A 17698-nucleotide genomic window follows, 5' to 3' on the forward strand; every position below is an offset into this window, starting at 1 on the left:
CCACTGCTGCATGGTGCTGAGCAGCCTTCCAGAGCTCCTGGGCCACGGTCTGCAGCAGTAAACCAAGTTTTTCTTGGTTCCTCCTTCAATGACTTGTACAGCTTGTCCTTTGCAGACTCTGAACATCTTTCCACACTCCCTAAGCTACTGTGCAGGTAGAGGTTCTGGCCAGAGTGAAAGCTGTACTTGTTTTCTCGAAGTGAGGCTGTGTAACTTAGAGTAAAATTTCACTCAAATTGTTTCATACTTGTTCTTCAGCAGGACAATGCCTGAGTATGAAAAGCTCTGTGGTGAAGATATGCCCCGAAGAGGTCATTTTTAGCAGATTGCTTGGCAATTTGGGCATGTAGAAAACAGGAAACCACTAAAAGGTGCAATATCATTAAGGCAAAAGGCTACAACAGGCTGCTGCCTTAGCAGGAAGAAGGACTCTGGAGAGCTGCAGTACACTGTGTGTTACCCACAGATATTCCCCAAAATGGGAAGCTGTAAGTCTGAATGGGTGATGCTGTACCACAACATACTCTTCATTCAGTTTCAGGCTCCCATATACAATTCAGTATTCAAGTTTCTTCTTAGCCTAAGTCATTCTTCTTTCTTCTTTCCATTTGTATGCTTAAAACACCACTGAAGATTTTCCTCTCAAGCGTACCCCCTCTTATCTAAAATCACCTTAACTTGTAAATGCAGTACACATGGTTTACTTCTATCATTGCTGCAGAAAATTCACAGGTCATATTATTATGCTGTGATCAGCAAACACATCCAGGCTCTCTCCTCCATCAGTGATCTGTGCACAGCTTACAACAAGAGTAGCTGGTACGTGCCCATCAGTTCTTCCATTCTGAATCATTTCAAATACTACCCCTTCTTTGGCAGTGTTAGTCCTCCAGGTCTCCCAGTTCGCTCTTCATCCTCCTCTGTACTTAGAGATGTCTCTGCGATTCGTATCACCATAAATATCATCAGGATGTGACTCTTTTCCTGCTACAGGTCATTAAATAGAAACACTCCCATAACCAATCTGAGAAAGTCCAGACCGAGTCTGCTTTTCATCACCTCCCTTAGTCACTTTGCACTACTCACTCCCTTACCATATTTGCAATTCTCATACTGATCTCCCCCCCAGCTTGCTCTGTTACTCATGGGAGAATGTATCAACACTTTTGTAATGTCTATACAAAAGATTTTTAACTGACTTTTCTAATGCAGAAAAAGCAGCTGTCAAAAAAAGCTGTCAGGTTAGGCTTCATCTAATTTTCTGTTTACCTTCTAAGTATCTCTGTTAGAAATTTGCTTCAAACTCCTGCAGCAGATGTCTATGCAAATCATAAAGGATTTTAGATTTATTTCACTATTCATGTAGCTCAGTCCACTCGCTGAATGAAGATTTTGAGCCCTTCAGTTGTACAGCCTGCATACAGTATGGAGCAAGTAAATAAATCTGGATGGAAAATGCTTTGCAGATGAGTTTTCTAGGCCATATCATATTCGAAGGCCACCCATGAGATAGAAGACTAAAAATTTAACTCTTGAGGGCATTTCTTCTACTTAGAGGGCTGACTTGTCTGTCAGAGGATGACTCCTCACCTGTAGCCAATCTTCCCCCACCCCTTTCTTTCCATAAGCACAAATACATATGCGCTAAACAGGGATAAGCAACTAATGTGATTTAAAACTAATTCTGAACAGTTTTAACTTGTTCAGTTACCCATCAGACAGTAAACTGGTGTGCTGGATGGGAAAGAGGAGTGGTCAATGATGCTGGCTACAGAACACCTATAGAACTGGGACCTATGCCTGTTTAGCATGGAAATTAGGTACAATAGTGCTTTAGCCATAGAAATTTTGATATAAGCAAAACAATACAAGCCTGTAAAGAGTAGTGCTATCTTTTGTTTGATTAATTGATGAAACAGAAAAAAAAGAAAAGAAAAAAAAGCCAACAAATCAGTTTTAAGTGTTTTCCCCTTCTAATGATATGTAGTGCCCCGCTAACTAAAATGCACATCCCATGGCTGAAGCACGGAGACCCCTGCATACCTGTAAATGTCTGAATGGAGAGTGAGAAGTTGGTCTCTAATGCCACGGTACCATGAGTAACAAACTGAATTCCTGTCATGCCCTGCTGGCAATATGCAATTCATGAGCCCAAGTTGGGAAGGAAAGTGGAAAGCAATTCACTGAGAACTGAAGCATGGTTCCTGTCTACTGAATAGAATGGAATCCTTTCCCATTCTTCATAGAATCATAGAATGGCTTGGGTTGGAAGGGACCTCAAGGATCATCAAGCTCCAACCCCCCTGGCTCCTGCTGCAGGCAGGGCCACCAACCTCCACATTTAATACCAGACCAGCCTGCACAGGGCCCCATCCCACCTGGCCTTGAACACCTCCAGGGATGGATGGGGCATCCACAGCCTCTCTGGGCAGCTGTTCCAGCACCTCACCACTCTCATAGTAAAGAACTTCCCCTGACATCCAACCTGAATCTTCCGTCCTTCAACTTCAAACCATTTCCCCTTGTCCTGCTGTTATCTACCCTTTCAAAGAGTCTTGCTGCTCTCCTTTTAGAGGAAAAAACACACTGTGACAATGAACAATACCAAGGTGTCCAGGGGATTATTCTCCTTTCTGCAAGGTTGGCAAATGATGATAATCACAAATACCTAGAGAAATCAAATGCTGTTTTATGTCCTAATGCTGCTTTCTCATACAGCTTGGGACTGAGACTATGGGCTACACTATGATGGTATAAACAGATTTAATACATAACCTTCAAGATTATACAACCCATTCAGCTGGAAAATACGTACTGTAATTATACAGAGGACAAGAATTAAGAAAATAACCTAACCTTGCCTAGCTGTGAGTCAGCGCAATGCTTTCTCCAGATTTACGACATATTTGGCATAGATTATGAAAAAAAATGTCTGCAGTACTTAAGACTTCGGTATTTGGCCATAACTGTATGTTCTGCATTAAAATCAATTTGGAAAGAGTTAGAAAAAGTTTAGCACTTTTACTGGCCTAAATCTTTTCTACATTGATTCTCCATGTATAAATTGTTACAGGGAATTCATACACAGAACCAAACAGAAACCAGATGCAAAAAATTAGTGCTTTGGGGCAGCAAGTTAAAGTTTCCCTATTTCTCTTCCCAGACAAGTCGTAATATTTATCTTAGTATCTGTCATATGGAACTATACCTACATGAACACCCCAAACTGAGCTACAGTGAAACTGTGATTTACTTACTGCAGTAAGTGTAGGTTGAGTAGGTAATTAGAGGTATAAAACAGGCCAACATCAGTAGTAAATTCCACTATTGTAAAAAAAATATATATTTAAAATCATTCAAAGTTAGTTACAACCAGCTCAGTAAAAGTATCAGAAATTGCAATTTTCACCCTTCATCCTCCTGACAAAAATAAAAGCAGGATGGTAAAATGGAATTTAATAAACAGGGTAAAAAAAAACACCTGCAAGTCTCTCTTTTTATCCACAGGTAGAGTTAACAATTCCTGTTTCTAAGAGAGATCATTTGGAGCAATTGAGAATTTATTTTATTCACCAGCACTTTACTAATCCAGCAACAGGAAGTATGTATCATTTTTATGACTGCTCATGAAGCACGCACATTTTGGCACTACCAATTTCAGAAATTAAGGCTTTAAAGCTCTGTCCTCCAAAGAGCTCTGTGATTTTGCTCGGCAATTTCTCTGCTGTTATCCTTAATAAAAAAAAAAGCCATAAAAGAAGGAAAGCTACACATGGCATAGACAAGCAAGCATGACTTCTAAAGTCCTGTGAATGGTCAAGTGAGGCATGTCCCACCCTGACACCAGCAGATGCACATTAATAATTTCAGACAGTGTAGCTGCAAAAGAGCCTGTATGTAATAATACCAAATGTATTATTAAGTCTGTACAACCATAGAATCATAGAATGGTTTGGGTTGGAAGGGGCCTTTAAGATCACCTAGTTCCAACCCCCTGCTACAGGCAGCGACACCTCCCTCTAGGATAAGGTTGCTCACAGTCCTGTCCAGCCTGGCCTTGAATGCTTCCAGGGAGGGGCATTCACAACCTCACTGGGCAACCAGTGCCAGTGTCTCACCACCCTCACAGTAAAGAATTTCTTCCTAATATCTATTCTACATCTACCGTCTTCCAGTTTAAAACCATTTTCCCTCATCCTGTTGCTACTTGGCCTTATAAAAAGTTCCTCCCCAGCTTTCCTGTAGGACCCTTCAGGTACTGTAAGACTGCTATAAGGTCTCCTTGAAGCCTTCTCTTCTCTAGGCTGCAGAGCCCCAGCTCTCTCAGCCTGTCATACAGAATCAATAGCAGTAAGGTCACCACATAACCCTGTAAATATTCTCCATTTAGATACATTTTGAATATATACAAGTTAAAATTGAATAGTTTAAGAAGAAAGTTGATATTGAAAAAGGGGGAGAAGACCATGGGGATAAACTGCCTATGCCATGTTGTAGTTTCACAGCAGCCAGTAATAGAATAAAGCAGATCAGGACTCATTAAGGCCTTTTTCTTGAAACATTTGCTACACTGATGAAAAAACACGTAGGCTATTAGGTCAAATACTAAAACAACCCATATCAAACCTACCAGTTTTTCAGGTCATCCAGTAACAGGATGGCAATGTGACAGGCAGCAGTGCTGCTTAAAGACAAAGTGAAAAGCAAATGGTGTTTGCCTTGCATTCTTCCTTCCAGCTATAGCTCCCTATATGACATTCCAATAAAACAATATGGTTTAAACAAAACCAGCTTCTCGAACAGAGCAAGGCTTACCTGATGGAATACAGGCTGTTTCAATTTTAAGTAAACCTGCAAAGATTAAAAAGAGATAAATAAGTTGCAACAGAGAACAACCATAACATTATTGATTTAAATACAGCCAATGCTTGTTCTATTAGAATAAAAATGAGGGCCTACCCATATACCATTAAAGCTTATTAAACATTTGAAGTTTCCTCTGGCAAAATCTGGGGTTTCTTCAACCCATTTTGAACTGTGGAGTTATGTTACATTTGGAAGCACAGAGAGAGAAATTAGCATCTAAAACCTCCTCTCATTTAACAGACTTGTAACACACACAAAAACAATTAAAATACAGAAACTGCCAGGCACATCGCTTGTAAGTGTTGCAAGAAGATGATGTGCTTTGCTTTGATTTGCTATTATGAATGTTTTTGACAATAATATTTCAGTTGTTTTTTTTTACCAAAAGCCAGTAGTCAATAGACATGCTGGTCACATAGTTCATTTAAGCTATGTTTTTGGAGACAGAAAGATGCTGTGCCCTAGGCATAGCTTACCACAAGCGTAAAGAAAAGAAAGCTTAGGAGGTGCAAAAGAGAAGACAAGTCTTTTAAAGGAAAAAGACCTGTATCACTATTTTAATAAAAAACCTTTATCACTGACAAATAAAGAAAGAGATTCCATCTGTGGCTGACAGACTGTGCAAAAGCCGTTTTGTTCATGCAGGTAGCTGTTTGCATTGAGAAAGGGAGTCAAGTTAGAAGAATTGAAACCGGGTTGAATCTCATTTCTTAATCAGCAATGCTCCTTTCTTATTCGGGCTGTTGTTTTAAAACACCCCTCAATACAACAGTTCACTACAGTTCACTTCTTACATCCTGATGAACATTATTGTCATATTTGTCAAAGAGTTTTCCTCAGGGACCTAAGAGGAATCATAGAATCACAGAATGGCTTGGGTTGGAAGGGACCTCAAGGATCATCAAGCTCCAACCTCCCCCCCACAGGCAGGGCCACCAACCTCCACATTTAAGACCAGACCAGCCTGCCCAGGGCCCCATCCCAGCTGGCCTTGAACACCTCCAGGGATGGACTGGACACCCACAGCCTCTCTGGGCAGCTGTTCCAGCAGCTCACCACTCTCATAACAAAAAACTCCCCCGACATCCAACCTGAATCTTCCCTCCTTCAAGTTAAAGCCATTTCCCCTTGTCCTGCTGTTATCTACCCTTTCAAAGAGTTGACTCCCCTTCCGTTTGTAGGCTCCCTTTAGGTACTGAAAGGCTGCAATGAGGTCACCCCACAGTCTTCTCTTCTCCAGGCTGAAGAAGCCCAGCTCCCTCAGCCTGTCTTCATATGCGACGTGCTTCAGCCCTCTAAAAGGACTCCTCAGTCCTAAAAGGACTGTTTTCTTCACGTTCCTATTCTAGCAATTGGATTATTGTGTTGTTTCCTCTTCATTTATTCAGTATAGTAGTTTAGAGAGAAAGGTTTCAGTTTACTAAGGCCAGTATGTAATTCTCCCACCAAGAGTCATTCTTCACTGGAAGTGGGAGTGACTCAGGATTGCTTGTGTGACAGGAGGCTGCCAACATGCAGGAGAAAATGAGGTATCAGAAAAAGTTACTTACTATGCTGACTATGAAGCTGTATGTTATTAAAATGAAAAGCATTGGATAATTGACTGTGTTCTTGTACTTGAAACATTCGTACCTGGAACAGAACATAAAGGAAAGTGATAACATTTGTCACTTATCACATAAAGGAGGTATTTTTCAAAAACAAACAAAAAGCCCAACAATAAGCTTATGCATGTACTGAAACTAAACAAATCAGCAGACTAAATTGAGAAAGTATAAACATTTTTCTAAGGTGTTTAAGTGGTGATGGGTGACAAACTAGAAATGAGTTTGAAATGCAATACAACTGCCCCAAAGCATTACATCTGTGAGCTAAAGTCAGTGTGGGAAAAGGTTCACCTTACAAAACAATGAACTCTTCAGTTCATAAGCTTTCGGAAAAGACACCAGCATGGATGAATAAAACAAACCAAAAGAAACGTGTAGGAACATCTGGAATATAATCTATGAGGCAGCACAATGCGTTACATTGCAAAATGCATTGCCAAAGTAATTGCACGGCCTGAGAGTCACTGGACTTGAATGATGTATGAGGGAGAATCTTGTGCAGAACCACCCCAACTACCTCCAAGAAAACCAGAGTGATTATTAAAGGCCTCCTGAACCAAGCATTAGCTCGTTCTTCACAGCATTTTAATTACTACCAACCAAACATACAGAGTCTTGTTAGAGCTGGATGTGCAGTAACAGAGTTCAGTGCTTTTGAAGACGACAGCAACCACTGCACAAAAGGAGCGTGATTATTCTTTCAAATGGCTTTCTAAAGCCTCTCCTCATCCTTTCTCCAATCACACTCAAATCAGACAAAATGAATGCAAAGGCAATTTCAAGGAGACAGGGAGCTACAATGGAAATATTCCCACTAACAGAGACATTATTATTCTGCTCCTCAGTTTGCACAAATCATACTAATGTATGAATCACAAACTGATGGTAATTTCCACAAGATGTAGATTTAGTTCTATCACAGCCCATCTCCATTGCAAGCTACCTGTACCCTTTACAAAAAAATATATCCAGTTTGCAAGTTGAATAGTTGATCACATGTTCAAAACCAAGAAGACAATTAACTACTGTCTGCAACAGGTTCTTTTCATCATTTGGATTTTCCAAGCAATGGAATCAAACCATATTCCATCCAGGCCTTGCAGCAACAGGCAAGAAAAATAACTTGCTGTTTCTTTACAGTCGCCAAATGCCACGTTATTCCTGAAATTAAATGGTTCAAACCACCCTGGCATAGCATTAAGTTGCCATGCATGTTCCAAGACATTCTTCACAAAACTTGCACTTAATGCCTTTTTTTGCTTTACTTTTCCAGATGAGTGGAAAGCAGGTTTAACCAGAATCTGAAATCTGCATGTAAATTCAGACTATGTCATAAAAACATAGCCGCAATTAATTGCCACATTGATAATTTCTTTGGTATTACTGAAGTGATTTTCTGATGTCAGCTGTTTACATACCAAGTAACACAGCTATGGTTGGATGCAGCACAACTCTTTAATGCTTTCCTGCTAAACAAACACCAGGAAAACATCTCTAAATTAGCAAAAACAAGGATTTAAGCCAACTTGGTGCTCCAATTGCCGAATCACAATGTTGTACTATTGGCAAAATTAAGATCTCATTGAAAGCAGTAGAAGCCTCAATGTCAGCCTCTCTGTTGAGCTCCACATATTCTATACTATAAAGTCTAGTATTTCAAAAATATTCAGAAAAAAAACATTTAAGAAATACTTACAGGCAGTAGACAAACACACAACAACTGTATATCATTGGCAGTTCATCCAACAGCTACAAAAAGCAGAGACATCAAAACATGAAAACTACTTTTAACCGACACACTTGTCTAAGTTAATTAAGGAGAGAGAAGACTTAATAGGACTTTTGAATCATTCCAATATCCAGCTTCTCAAATGAACTCCAGTATGAGGAAGTATCAAATCCTATTCAACTACTGAAATGTTGCTGCATTAATAAACTTATTACACTGAATCTTTGGAATACACATTACATTATGACCACACTATTTGGATCCTGCTTGATGCAGTCATGTTCTATACGGCCTTCTACAATATAATATACAGGTTTCTACAAGACATTCTATACAAGCTTCTTATATACAAGCTTCACAAACTGTAATGATATCGTTGTTCCAGAATGTAAAATAAAACTTGAGCCCATTAGGAAGCACCCTGAAATATGCTCGAAGGTTTACTTCCTAATTTTGGTAATTTCTGACACTGTTTTAATTCTGATATGGCTTTTTCTGGTGATCTGTGGGTTTCTTTCTTTGTTTTTCATATTGTGACTGCCAAATAATGGCTTATTTAAAATATTTTTTATTATTTTATGCATATATAATTTGTGATGTATTTATCCAAGGGGGGAAAAAAAAAAGGAAAGAAACTCACACAACTTCATAGCATTATTCCATCCTAAAATTTTTCTCAAAGAACACCACCCCATTTCTGCTCATAATACAGTTGACTGATTTCCCTATGAAGGACTGAAAATCAGGAAAATGCAAAAGCAAGTGAATGCATCAGTGAAGATCCACTGCTTCTGATGTGTCACACATGGACCAAACGCTAACACTGAGCCACCTTACAACTGTTACTCCCAGAGCACAATGGACTTTTTCCTATGAAAAACAAGAACCACATGCAAAGCCATTTTGATCTATTTCCTCCATCATGCTGGAAGTTGTTGATGGCCATGTTTGTACAGAAACTCCCTTCCCATTACTGGTAAAGGAGAGTTAGCTAGTTCACAATCTTGTTTTTCTGTATAATGATATGGCCAACCTGATCGTTCTCCATTTGGGAGCACTGGTCGAATTGCACAAGCAAAAACTTTCTTTTAGCTGTGAATATTTATATTGGAAGAAGTGAGCTAGATCATTACTACAGATGAATTATCTGGAGCTTTCCTTGGGTTTGGTCACAGAAACTTCAGGAAATATTTCACAAACACATCTAAGCCACCAAAAGGGCAGGTCTTGCTCTTCTTCACACACACCACCAGTGCCTCTCAAGCTAGCAGCCATGTCTGTCTGACCCATGGAGAGCCACTTCCAATAGGTGACCCAGCACACACCTAAGACTGCAGGAAAAAGGTTTTAATCCCTGAATTATAGGGCCAGGGACTGCAATAGGTAGCACAAAGAAAGCATTAGGAACAGTGGGCAGATGAAGCCAACAGGCGTGCGAGGTGGCACTTTGCCACCAAATGAGTTCATCACTGTTGTGATGTCTTAGGGAGAAGAAGAAAGAAGCAATAGCTGAATTCTAGTTGATAATAATAGTTACTGTTAATTATAAGTTCAGCGATACTTTCACTGAGTCTGAAAAGAACTATCTGCAGGATTAATTCATTCATAGCTCTTTAAGAGCGTGAGTGATTCAAGGTCTCATAAAAGAAAGAGAGGGTAAAAAGAATGAGAAATACAATTTAGAAAATACTTTCTCATTTGGACAGCTGTGTATACCCTGAAGTTCATATGCTGGCAGCTTTTCAGGGACAGAACAATAACAGCAAAGAGAGTCTCAAAAGATCCTACTTAGGATTTGCCTGCAGAAGACAATGGCTTCTGTTTCAAAAGGAATTCATCCTTCCCAAAATGCTGTCACAGGATATCTGAACGCAGAAGGAACACGTATAGAAGGGAACTTTGTGAGCTGATTTAGCTGGTTAAGTAAGTATTTTGGATCCCACAAACAGCAGTTGAGCAAATAAGATAAAAAAACAAAATCGAGGAAAAGGTGGTTGCTTCAGAAAAAAAGTTCTCAGGAACTGCTTTCAAGAGCAAATCTTTCACGTTTCCCTTAATTAAAGGGACCATTTACAGTATTAAGATTGAAACAAATGTCAAGAAATTCTCTTCAAACAGCTGTCAGTGTGATTTTGAATCATAACAAGAGAGAAATTGAACAAGAAAAGGCTATTTACTAGTTGAAATGTTTCCTCTATGGTGATTCATCATTTAGTAAGCAGAGTATTATGGGCCACTTGCACATTTAGCTTGGCTGCCAAAATAATAAGTGTACTTTAACTCACATAAAATCTTTTACTCCAGTAGGAAAAAATGATGCAAGCCATTGCTGCTCCCCTCTCTTCTGCTTCTGTTCACCCTTTATACACAATGGACTATAGGACGCTTAGCTGTTCTGATGCAACACCAGAGCTACATGACCAGCAGCAAAGTCACATGGATTTAAAAAAAACAAACAAAACCACACACTTTTTTTAAGCCTAGGTCATTTTCGTGATCTAGAGGTTCAGTGTGGCCTTGCTCACCTGCAAGAAAGAGAACCCAAGGGAACAGCATGAAGCTGCTACAGGGGAGGTTCGGATTGGATATCAGGAAAAGGTTCTTCATTGAGAGGGTGACAGGGCACTGGAACAGCCTCCCCAGGGCAGTGGTCATCACACTGAGCTTGCTAGAGTTCAACAAGCATTTAGGCAAAGCCCCTAAGGTGTATGTTCTGATTTTTGGGCTCAGCTACATGGAGCCAGGAGTTGGACTTGAGGATCCTCATGGGTTCCTTCCAACTTGGGATATATGGTTGTATGAAAGAGGATGTGAAAGTCTGGCAGGGTTAGGAACAAGCAGCTGAGGGAAGAGAGATGAAAAGGCGCAAGTTTTATCACTGAGATGGGATTAACCTATATTAGCGATTAGTTGGGAGGGAGTGGGAAGATGGATCCAGAAAGAAACATTTTTCACACCAAAAAAAAAAAAAAAAAAAAAGAGCAGCAAATAATTATATGGTGGCAACAGAATGCTCCACTGTGACTTATCTCCAGCTCATGCTACAAAGTTGAAAATGAGCACCACGGGGACAAGCAACACTACAGACCATAATTTGGTTCAAATTCAAGGCATCTAATTTTTGGTGCCTATGTACGCAGTCTCAAGTCCCATTAAGATTAACAGAAATTCAAGACTTGATTCAGTTGCCAAGGCATAGGCTATCTCAGATGCTCAGGGTCTGCACTACACCCTCTCAAGGCTGGCAGATGCAGTATGGGATCCAAGAGACCTGCACTCTTGTGGGATGGCAGCTGGAGGCCAGACGGAATGCTCGCATGGTCTGAAATGACACACACTTTTGTTCTGGCAGACTGCTATGATTCAAGTTAAGACTACCAATGTAGAATCTGTGTAAAGACAGATTTCTAGCATACAGCCTAGGTTTCTTAATTTTGAACTGAATTTCATTTCATCCTTTGATATAAAGACAAATTTCCTTCATTTTCTTAGACCTAAAACAGGACAAAGCTTTCTATGTCCCTTTAGAAAATGAGAAATACCAGGACAAATCCTTATGCCCAGTGCCTGATTGCTGAATACCTTCTGCTTGAGAATAAGAGAGACTCCACTATTACTTCTCAGCAGACACTGACTGCAGTATTTGTGCTACAAGTATATCTAGATCAATAGAAAATATAATAGAAGACATTAAGTTGAAAAAGATGATACAGTGAATAACCATAGTCTATACTGCCTGCTCTTAAAACACAGCTGTAGGAATTTTAAAGTACTGGTGAGTAAGAAGATAGTATGATTTCCCAGCAGACAAAGTGTCTTCTACCAAAGTAAGCAGTCGATTAGAGCTCTTATTTTAGGAGTATGTACATCTATTAGTGTAAAACATCATGTGGAATAAGACCCATGTACGATAATATCTGAGGTACATTAACTCCTGTTATACAAGTTTCATCTAGTCAAGAAATGTCAATATGACTACATAGTAAGATACACAATGACTCACAGTGACTTATCAATACTTACTTGCATTTCATACTTCAGGGTCATGTGGAAGCACCAAGATCCCAATCCCACAGCTGAAAACACCAAAGCCACGGTTAGAATACAAGTCCATACCAAAAACATTTCTGGTGCATTAACTTAAACATGCAAAATTACTGGAAAAAAAAATATTAAGCCATTAGCATTGCATCTCAGAGGCACAAACCCAATTTTCCATGGCTGCCCACTTTTTATTTGTTGAAGTTTTTTGGGGGGAGGAGGAGGTTTCCATGTCTCCTACTAGTGTGATCTCACTTGAGAATAGGAGTGGAGGGAACCCAGAATGAATGGAGTAGTATTATTGCATCTCTCTTTTCAGAACATTAAGACTTAACTGCATCAATCCTATAATGCAAAGCATCGTTCTAATATGGTTATCCTGAAAGTCAGCAATATTTCTGCTCATCATCTAGTTTTAAAGGTAAATTTTACAAGTAGCTTTTGGCTAGTTATGGAGGCACAACTCTTACTAGAACTCAGAATCAGAAATTCGAAGTACACAAACAGAATCCATCAGTATCCACTCATTTCGTGAAATGTGAGCACCATCTCCTGCCTTCCTTCCTGCAAGCTCATCCTTCTATACAATCCATTTTATTTATTTGAAATACTTTAATTTCACGAGTAAATTCAGAGTTTAATTTATGAGACGTGCTTTGCTTATACCGAGTTCTTTGCAGTTAGACAAGGACAATGTTTCTTGTAAGTCAGATTTCATTACTTAGAGCAAAGCTGGTAGAGTATTTAATCTATCGTTCACTGCTTTGGAACGTGAATAATTAAATACTCTCATTAAGCACCAGCTCATTTTTATTTCGGAAGAGTAACTACATTCATGTGATGTCCTGTCTTCCATCAAGAAATGAAGCTTTACCTCATCCAGTTTCAGAGAAAGCCAACTATTTTGCACAGTGGGTAGTGCTGCTGTGCAGCCTTTGCTACAAGAATATAACCTTCTTTTCTGCACCCACCAGCTTGGCTTCACTGAGGCGTATACAGATCGCTATCTAACAAACAGCACCTTTTGTACAGGATTCCCAAGGCAGCTGATAGACACGCCTGGAGATGTTTCTTCAGATGCTTTTAGCCTGGAATTGTGATTATATGTACTCAACAAAATGAAATACCAAAGCATGTTGCTGTACTGAAACACAGAACTGTAACAGAGCAACACTGCCAAACGCTCCAAGTTCGTATATATGCACTCTGTAACTTACAATGGACTTCTGATTACATTGCTTGGCTGTTGAAAAATCTTTCTGAACAATAGGCAACCACTTCATGAGATTTTAATGAGAAATTCTCACAGCTGTATTTCTGTATATACAGAATAGATTATAACTATTAATCACTCTGAAGAAAAAGCACATTGAGATCATAATTAAAACAGTGCCACTCATTACTGTGGCTGTCAAGCTGATTTCAGTGTCTTCATGATACAATCCATTAAAAACTGTAACTGTAATTTTCAAATATGGACAAAACCATTGCATAACAAATTGCTACTCATTTTAAATTAACAAAGTATGTTATTAGGTTTCTTTTTGTTGTTGTTGTTTTTGTTGTCATTTTTTTTAATGTTATTGAGGCTATAAATCTCAACAGTTTGTTACTAAACACACTCCTCCCCCTTCCTCCTACATGATTAGAAGCAGTTATTTTGAGATTATTTTTCCTATTCAGTCTTTATAAGTATCACAAATCCCGCAGGTAATACTGTTGCAAGTCATTAATCCTAGGACTGTAATTAATTTCTAGAAACAGTTATCAAAAAACTGTTGTTTCTGTGTAGTCATCACACTGTTTCTTCTTCATTCAAGGCCAGGCTGGATGTGGCTCTGGGCTGCTTGGTCTGGTGGATGGTGACCCTGCACATAGCAGGGGAGTTGAAACTAGATGATCATTGTGGCCCTTTTCAACCCAGGCCATTCTATGATTCTATGATTACAAAAGTTCATTGTGCAGTTATCTATAAGATAGTAAGCTGAAACAAGAAAAGGTTTAGGAAGGTTTTTAAGTCGATTCCACATAAATACAAACCTCTCCTAGCAATGGCTGTAATACTGCTTGCTACCATCTTGATAGAGCTTGCAAATAGGATCAGGCCCATAGGTGCTTAAGTGCACTCAGCAGGAAACCCAGCATGTTCCATGACTGTGCACTAGTTATTCACCAGGACACAGGCTCCCTCCAAAATTGCATAAACATTTCCTCAAATACTACTACAACTATGCACAACAGCTTCCTTTTGAAGAGATGCTTTCAATGAAGACTGAAGAACTGAACATGAAGCTTCACTTACTCACTTATCCCACTGACACCTGCTTACTGCAGAGGGATAACTTAGAAAGGATAAGTTTTGCAGTTAAACATTGAATGAGCTAAGAACCAACTTTCTGATTTTCTACCTTTGGCATATCAGATGTCTTAATGCAGAACCAGAGAATGGCCTGGGTTGGAAGGGTCTGCAAGGACCATCAAGTTCCAACCCCCCTGCCACAGGCAGGGCCACCAACCTCCAGATCTGGTATTAGACCAAGTTGCCCCTGGCCCACCCAACCTGGTCTTGAACACTTCCATGGATGGAGAACCTGCAGCCTCTCTGGGCAGCCTGTTCCAGCACCTCGCCACCCTCTCCATAAAGAACTTCCCCCTGAAATTCAATCTCAGCTTTCCCTCCTTGAGCTCAGCTCAGCAAAAAGCTTCACAAATCTGTTCAAAAGTCAGAAGGAAGGAAACTGCATTAAGAGATGGTGAATTGAATGGTCGCAGTTGAAGCATCATACTCTGCTTCACTAACACCTCTGCGTAAGTTCCAAGCTTTCACACTTCCAGCTAAGCTCAAACTTACAAGGAGTTTGATGTGTATTTCTCACCAATAAACAGTGTTTTGATACTTAATCTCAAACGCCTTCTCCTGCAGTTCTACTGGAATGCAGCTATCTGTGGGTGTACTTTTAGTTGTGCAATAACTCGAGGCACTCCTAGTGAGTATTTGCTTCACAAAAGCCACCACTGCAATGAGATGTTCTTTGAGCTTTGTAATTTTCAGAAAACAAATGTAAGCAATCACAGCAACTACATGCATTTTCAAGGGAAGCTACTTGCCTATATAACCTTTGAAGGCTGAACAACTGATTTGCTCCTTTTCTTCTAAGCAGAGGTTACCCATTTCCTTTTGTTTCCTTTGCAAAGGAGTTTAACTCACTAAAAGCTACACACTGGGAAGTTGGGAAGTTCAACATCTGAAGCAATGCCTTTTCCTCTCCAGCTTCTGTAACTCACTTCTCTCGGATACTGTAAGTAACTCTGCATTTTTACATTGACAAACCACTGGAGTTACAGGGAGATATCTGTAGATGATATGCACAGAATACAAATTAAGCCATAATATTTTTATGCAGTATTATGGGATCAGAATAAGACTTAAAAGGACTAGAGATGGAAGATAAGGTTAGCTGTTACATGTAGAGCTAACATGGACTTCTTTCGTCCTGTAGCAAACACAATGCATGGTTACTGTGATCTGACAGAATATTTGTGACAGTGATGATGTAAATGCAATGCCTCTATAACTGTTACTTCATACACAATTATTTCACTGTGCTACAAATTATATCACAGATTTCAAAGCAATATCCATACTATACAATATAGATTGTAGATGAAACCCAACTCCATACACGTACCATGTAAACTCCCGGGATGTGAATCTTAGAGGGATCTAAATAAATATTCCCTATGAATTAGAGAATGAATACGGATGCCCCATCCCTGGAGGCATTCAAGGCCAGGCTGGATGTGGCTCTGGGCAGCCTGATCTGGTGGTTGGTGACCCTGCACATAGCAGGGGGTTGAAACTCGATGATCATTGTGGTCCTTTTCAACCCAGGCCATTCTATGAATTTTTCAATGGTTTGAGGAAAAAACTGATCTGCCACATAAGCAGTGGTAATTCGTTTTGATATAAGACTATCCATCAGCATTAAGAATTATTATTTAATCAGAAACCTAAAGCATCTACAGAAAGAGCAATGTATTAGGATCGCATAGATGTGATATGAATTTAAAGTCTACAGGTCCTACACAAGAACACTGTAAAGAGCGGGATGAAATTTAGCTCTAGTTGCTAATACCTTTATTTAGATTTTTACATATTTACTTGGTATCAAAGCTTCCACTAAAGACAACGTCATTATAACCATGAAAGAGTGATTCAGCTGGCCAACTATACTGCACCATAAACAGTCAAAGAATGAAAGATGAAGAAGCAGAATTAAGTGAATTATTTTTATTGAGTTATTTTGTTTTCTACACTCAGTACTGCTTTCCTTCCTCCGCCTCAGACAGGAGCAACCTTGGCTACTCCCAGGGTACAGCTCTACGAGTGAACTCGAGCATGGCTGGGTTAGTTCCCAGACACCATAATGCAACTGTCTGTGCTAGAGAATTGTTAGAACAGTCTGTGGCATGAGCCTGGCCTGTTCCTGCTAGCACTTCCCCCAGCAGCTCCCAGGCACAGTCCAGCAGTCAGAAGAGCCCTGAACCCAATAGGATATTTGTATGCAGTCACCCTCTTTCGGAGGCTGAGATGAACAGATAGGCCATTCCACACTGCTTGGCTTCAGCACACAGGAACGTTCCCAAGCACATCTGATTTACAAACATCAACACAGCCTCTGCAGCTTCTATTTGGCTCTGAGGTAAAAACAGGGGAATTAATTTGGGGTGAAGGGCTTCTAACAACTATTTTTGCAGAGGCAGAGTTTCACTGGAAACACAGTTCAGAAAGAAATATGTATATTTAAATCAAGACCCATCTAGAACATAAGACATTTGGGAATCACACTTCCCCATCAGAAGAGAAAATGTCGTGCGGTAAAACCCAATAAAATACCACACCATCAAAATGAGCCACCCAAGACCAACCACACGCTCTTCGAGGCAGTGACAGTCTGATGTCTTCTATCTGGTTCATGAGAAGCAAAATGCCAAAGCAATTGCTTAAGAATAATCTTAGTAATTTTAGATTGACTGATAAATAGTTCTCACTGTTTAAAAATCTTATCCTTTTTCTATTGAGTTCATTGACAATATGCCCTTTGAGCTGAAGTGCAGCAAAAACAAGGGCTGAGAACAGTGCGCTGTATCTCAAAGCACTTGCTGTAAAGTGCAACTCAGTTTTGGCACCAGTATGAACAATGAATTTATTTAAATACTTATTTAGAAATCCCCATTCTTGTCAAGCCAAGTTGGGATCTTTGCACGTACGTGAAATGAACAGTGCTCCCCTAATTCAATATGCACTGGGTTCAAAGAGGAAATAGATGTCAGCAGCAGAAATTGTAGGGTATAAAGTAATGCAATGAACATAGTGTGGTGAAACAAAGGACCTGACAATCAGCTTAATGTCTGGAAGCATGCAAAAGGAGCAGCTGATTTGGAGCAAAATAAC

General features: G+C 39.7%; 1 protein-coding gene across 1 annotated transcript in view; it reads right to left on the reverse strand.

Moving 5' to 3' along the window:
• ACER3 (alkaline ceramidase 3) overlaps positions 1-17698 on the reverse strand; it is a 58945-nt gene that overhangs the window by 20130 nt on the left and 21117 nt on the right. Inside the window, exons 3-6 of the mRNA XM_417279.8 lie at positions 12226-12278; positions 8170-8222; positions 6417-6498; positions 4816-4851 (exon numbers count right to left, since the gene is read on the reverse strand). Coding sequence (XP_417279.1) covers positions 4816-4851; positions 6417-6498; positions 8170-8222; positions 12226-12278 — 224 coding nt within the window. The remainder of the gene's footprint in view (positions 1-4815; positions 4852-6416; positions 6499-8169; positions 8223-12225; positions 12279-17698) is intronic.

Source organism: Gallus gallus, chromosome 1 (assembly GCF_016699485.2).
Source record: "Gallus gallus isolate bGalGal1 chromosome 1, bGalGal1.mat.broiler.GRCg7b, whole genome shotgun sequence".
Classification (NCBI taxonomy): Eukaryota; Metazoa; Chordata; class Aves; order Galliformes; family Phasianidae; genus Gallus; species Gallus gallus.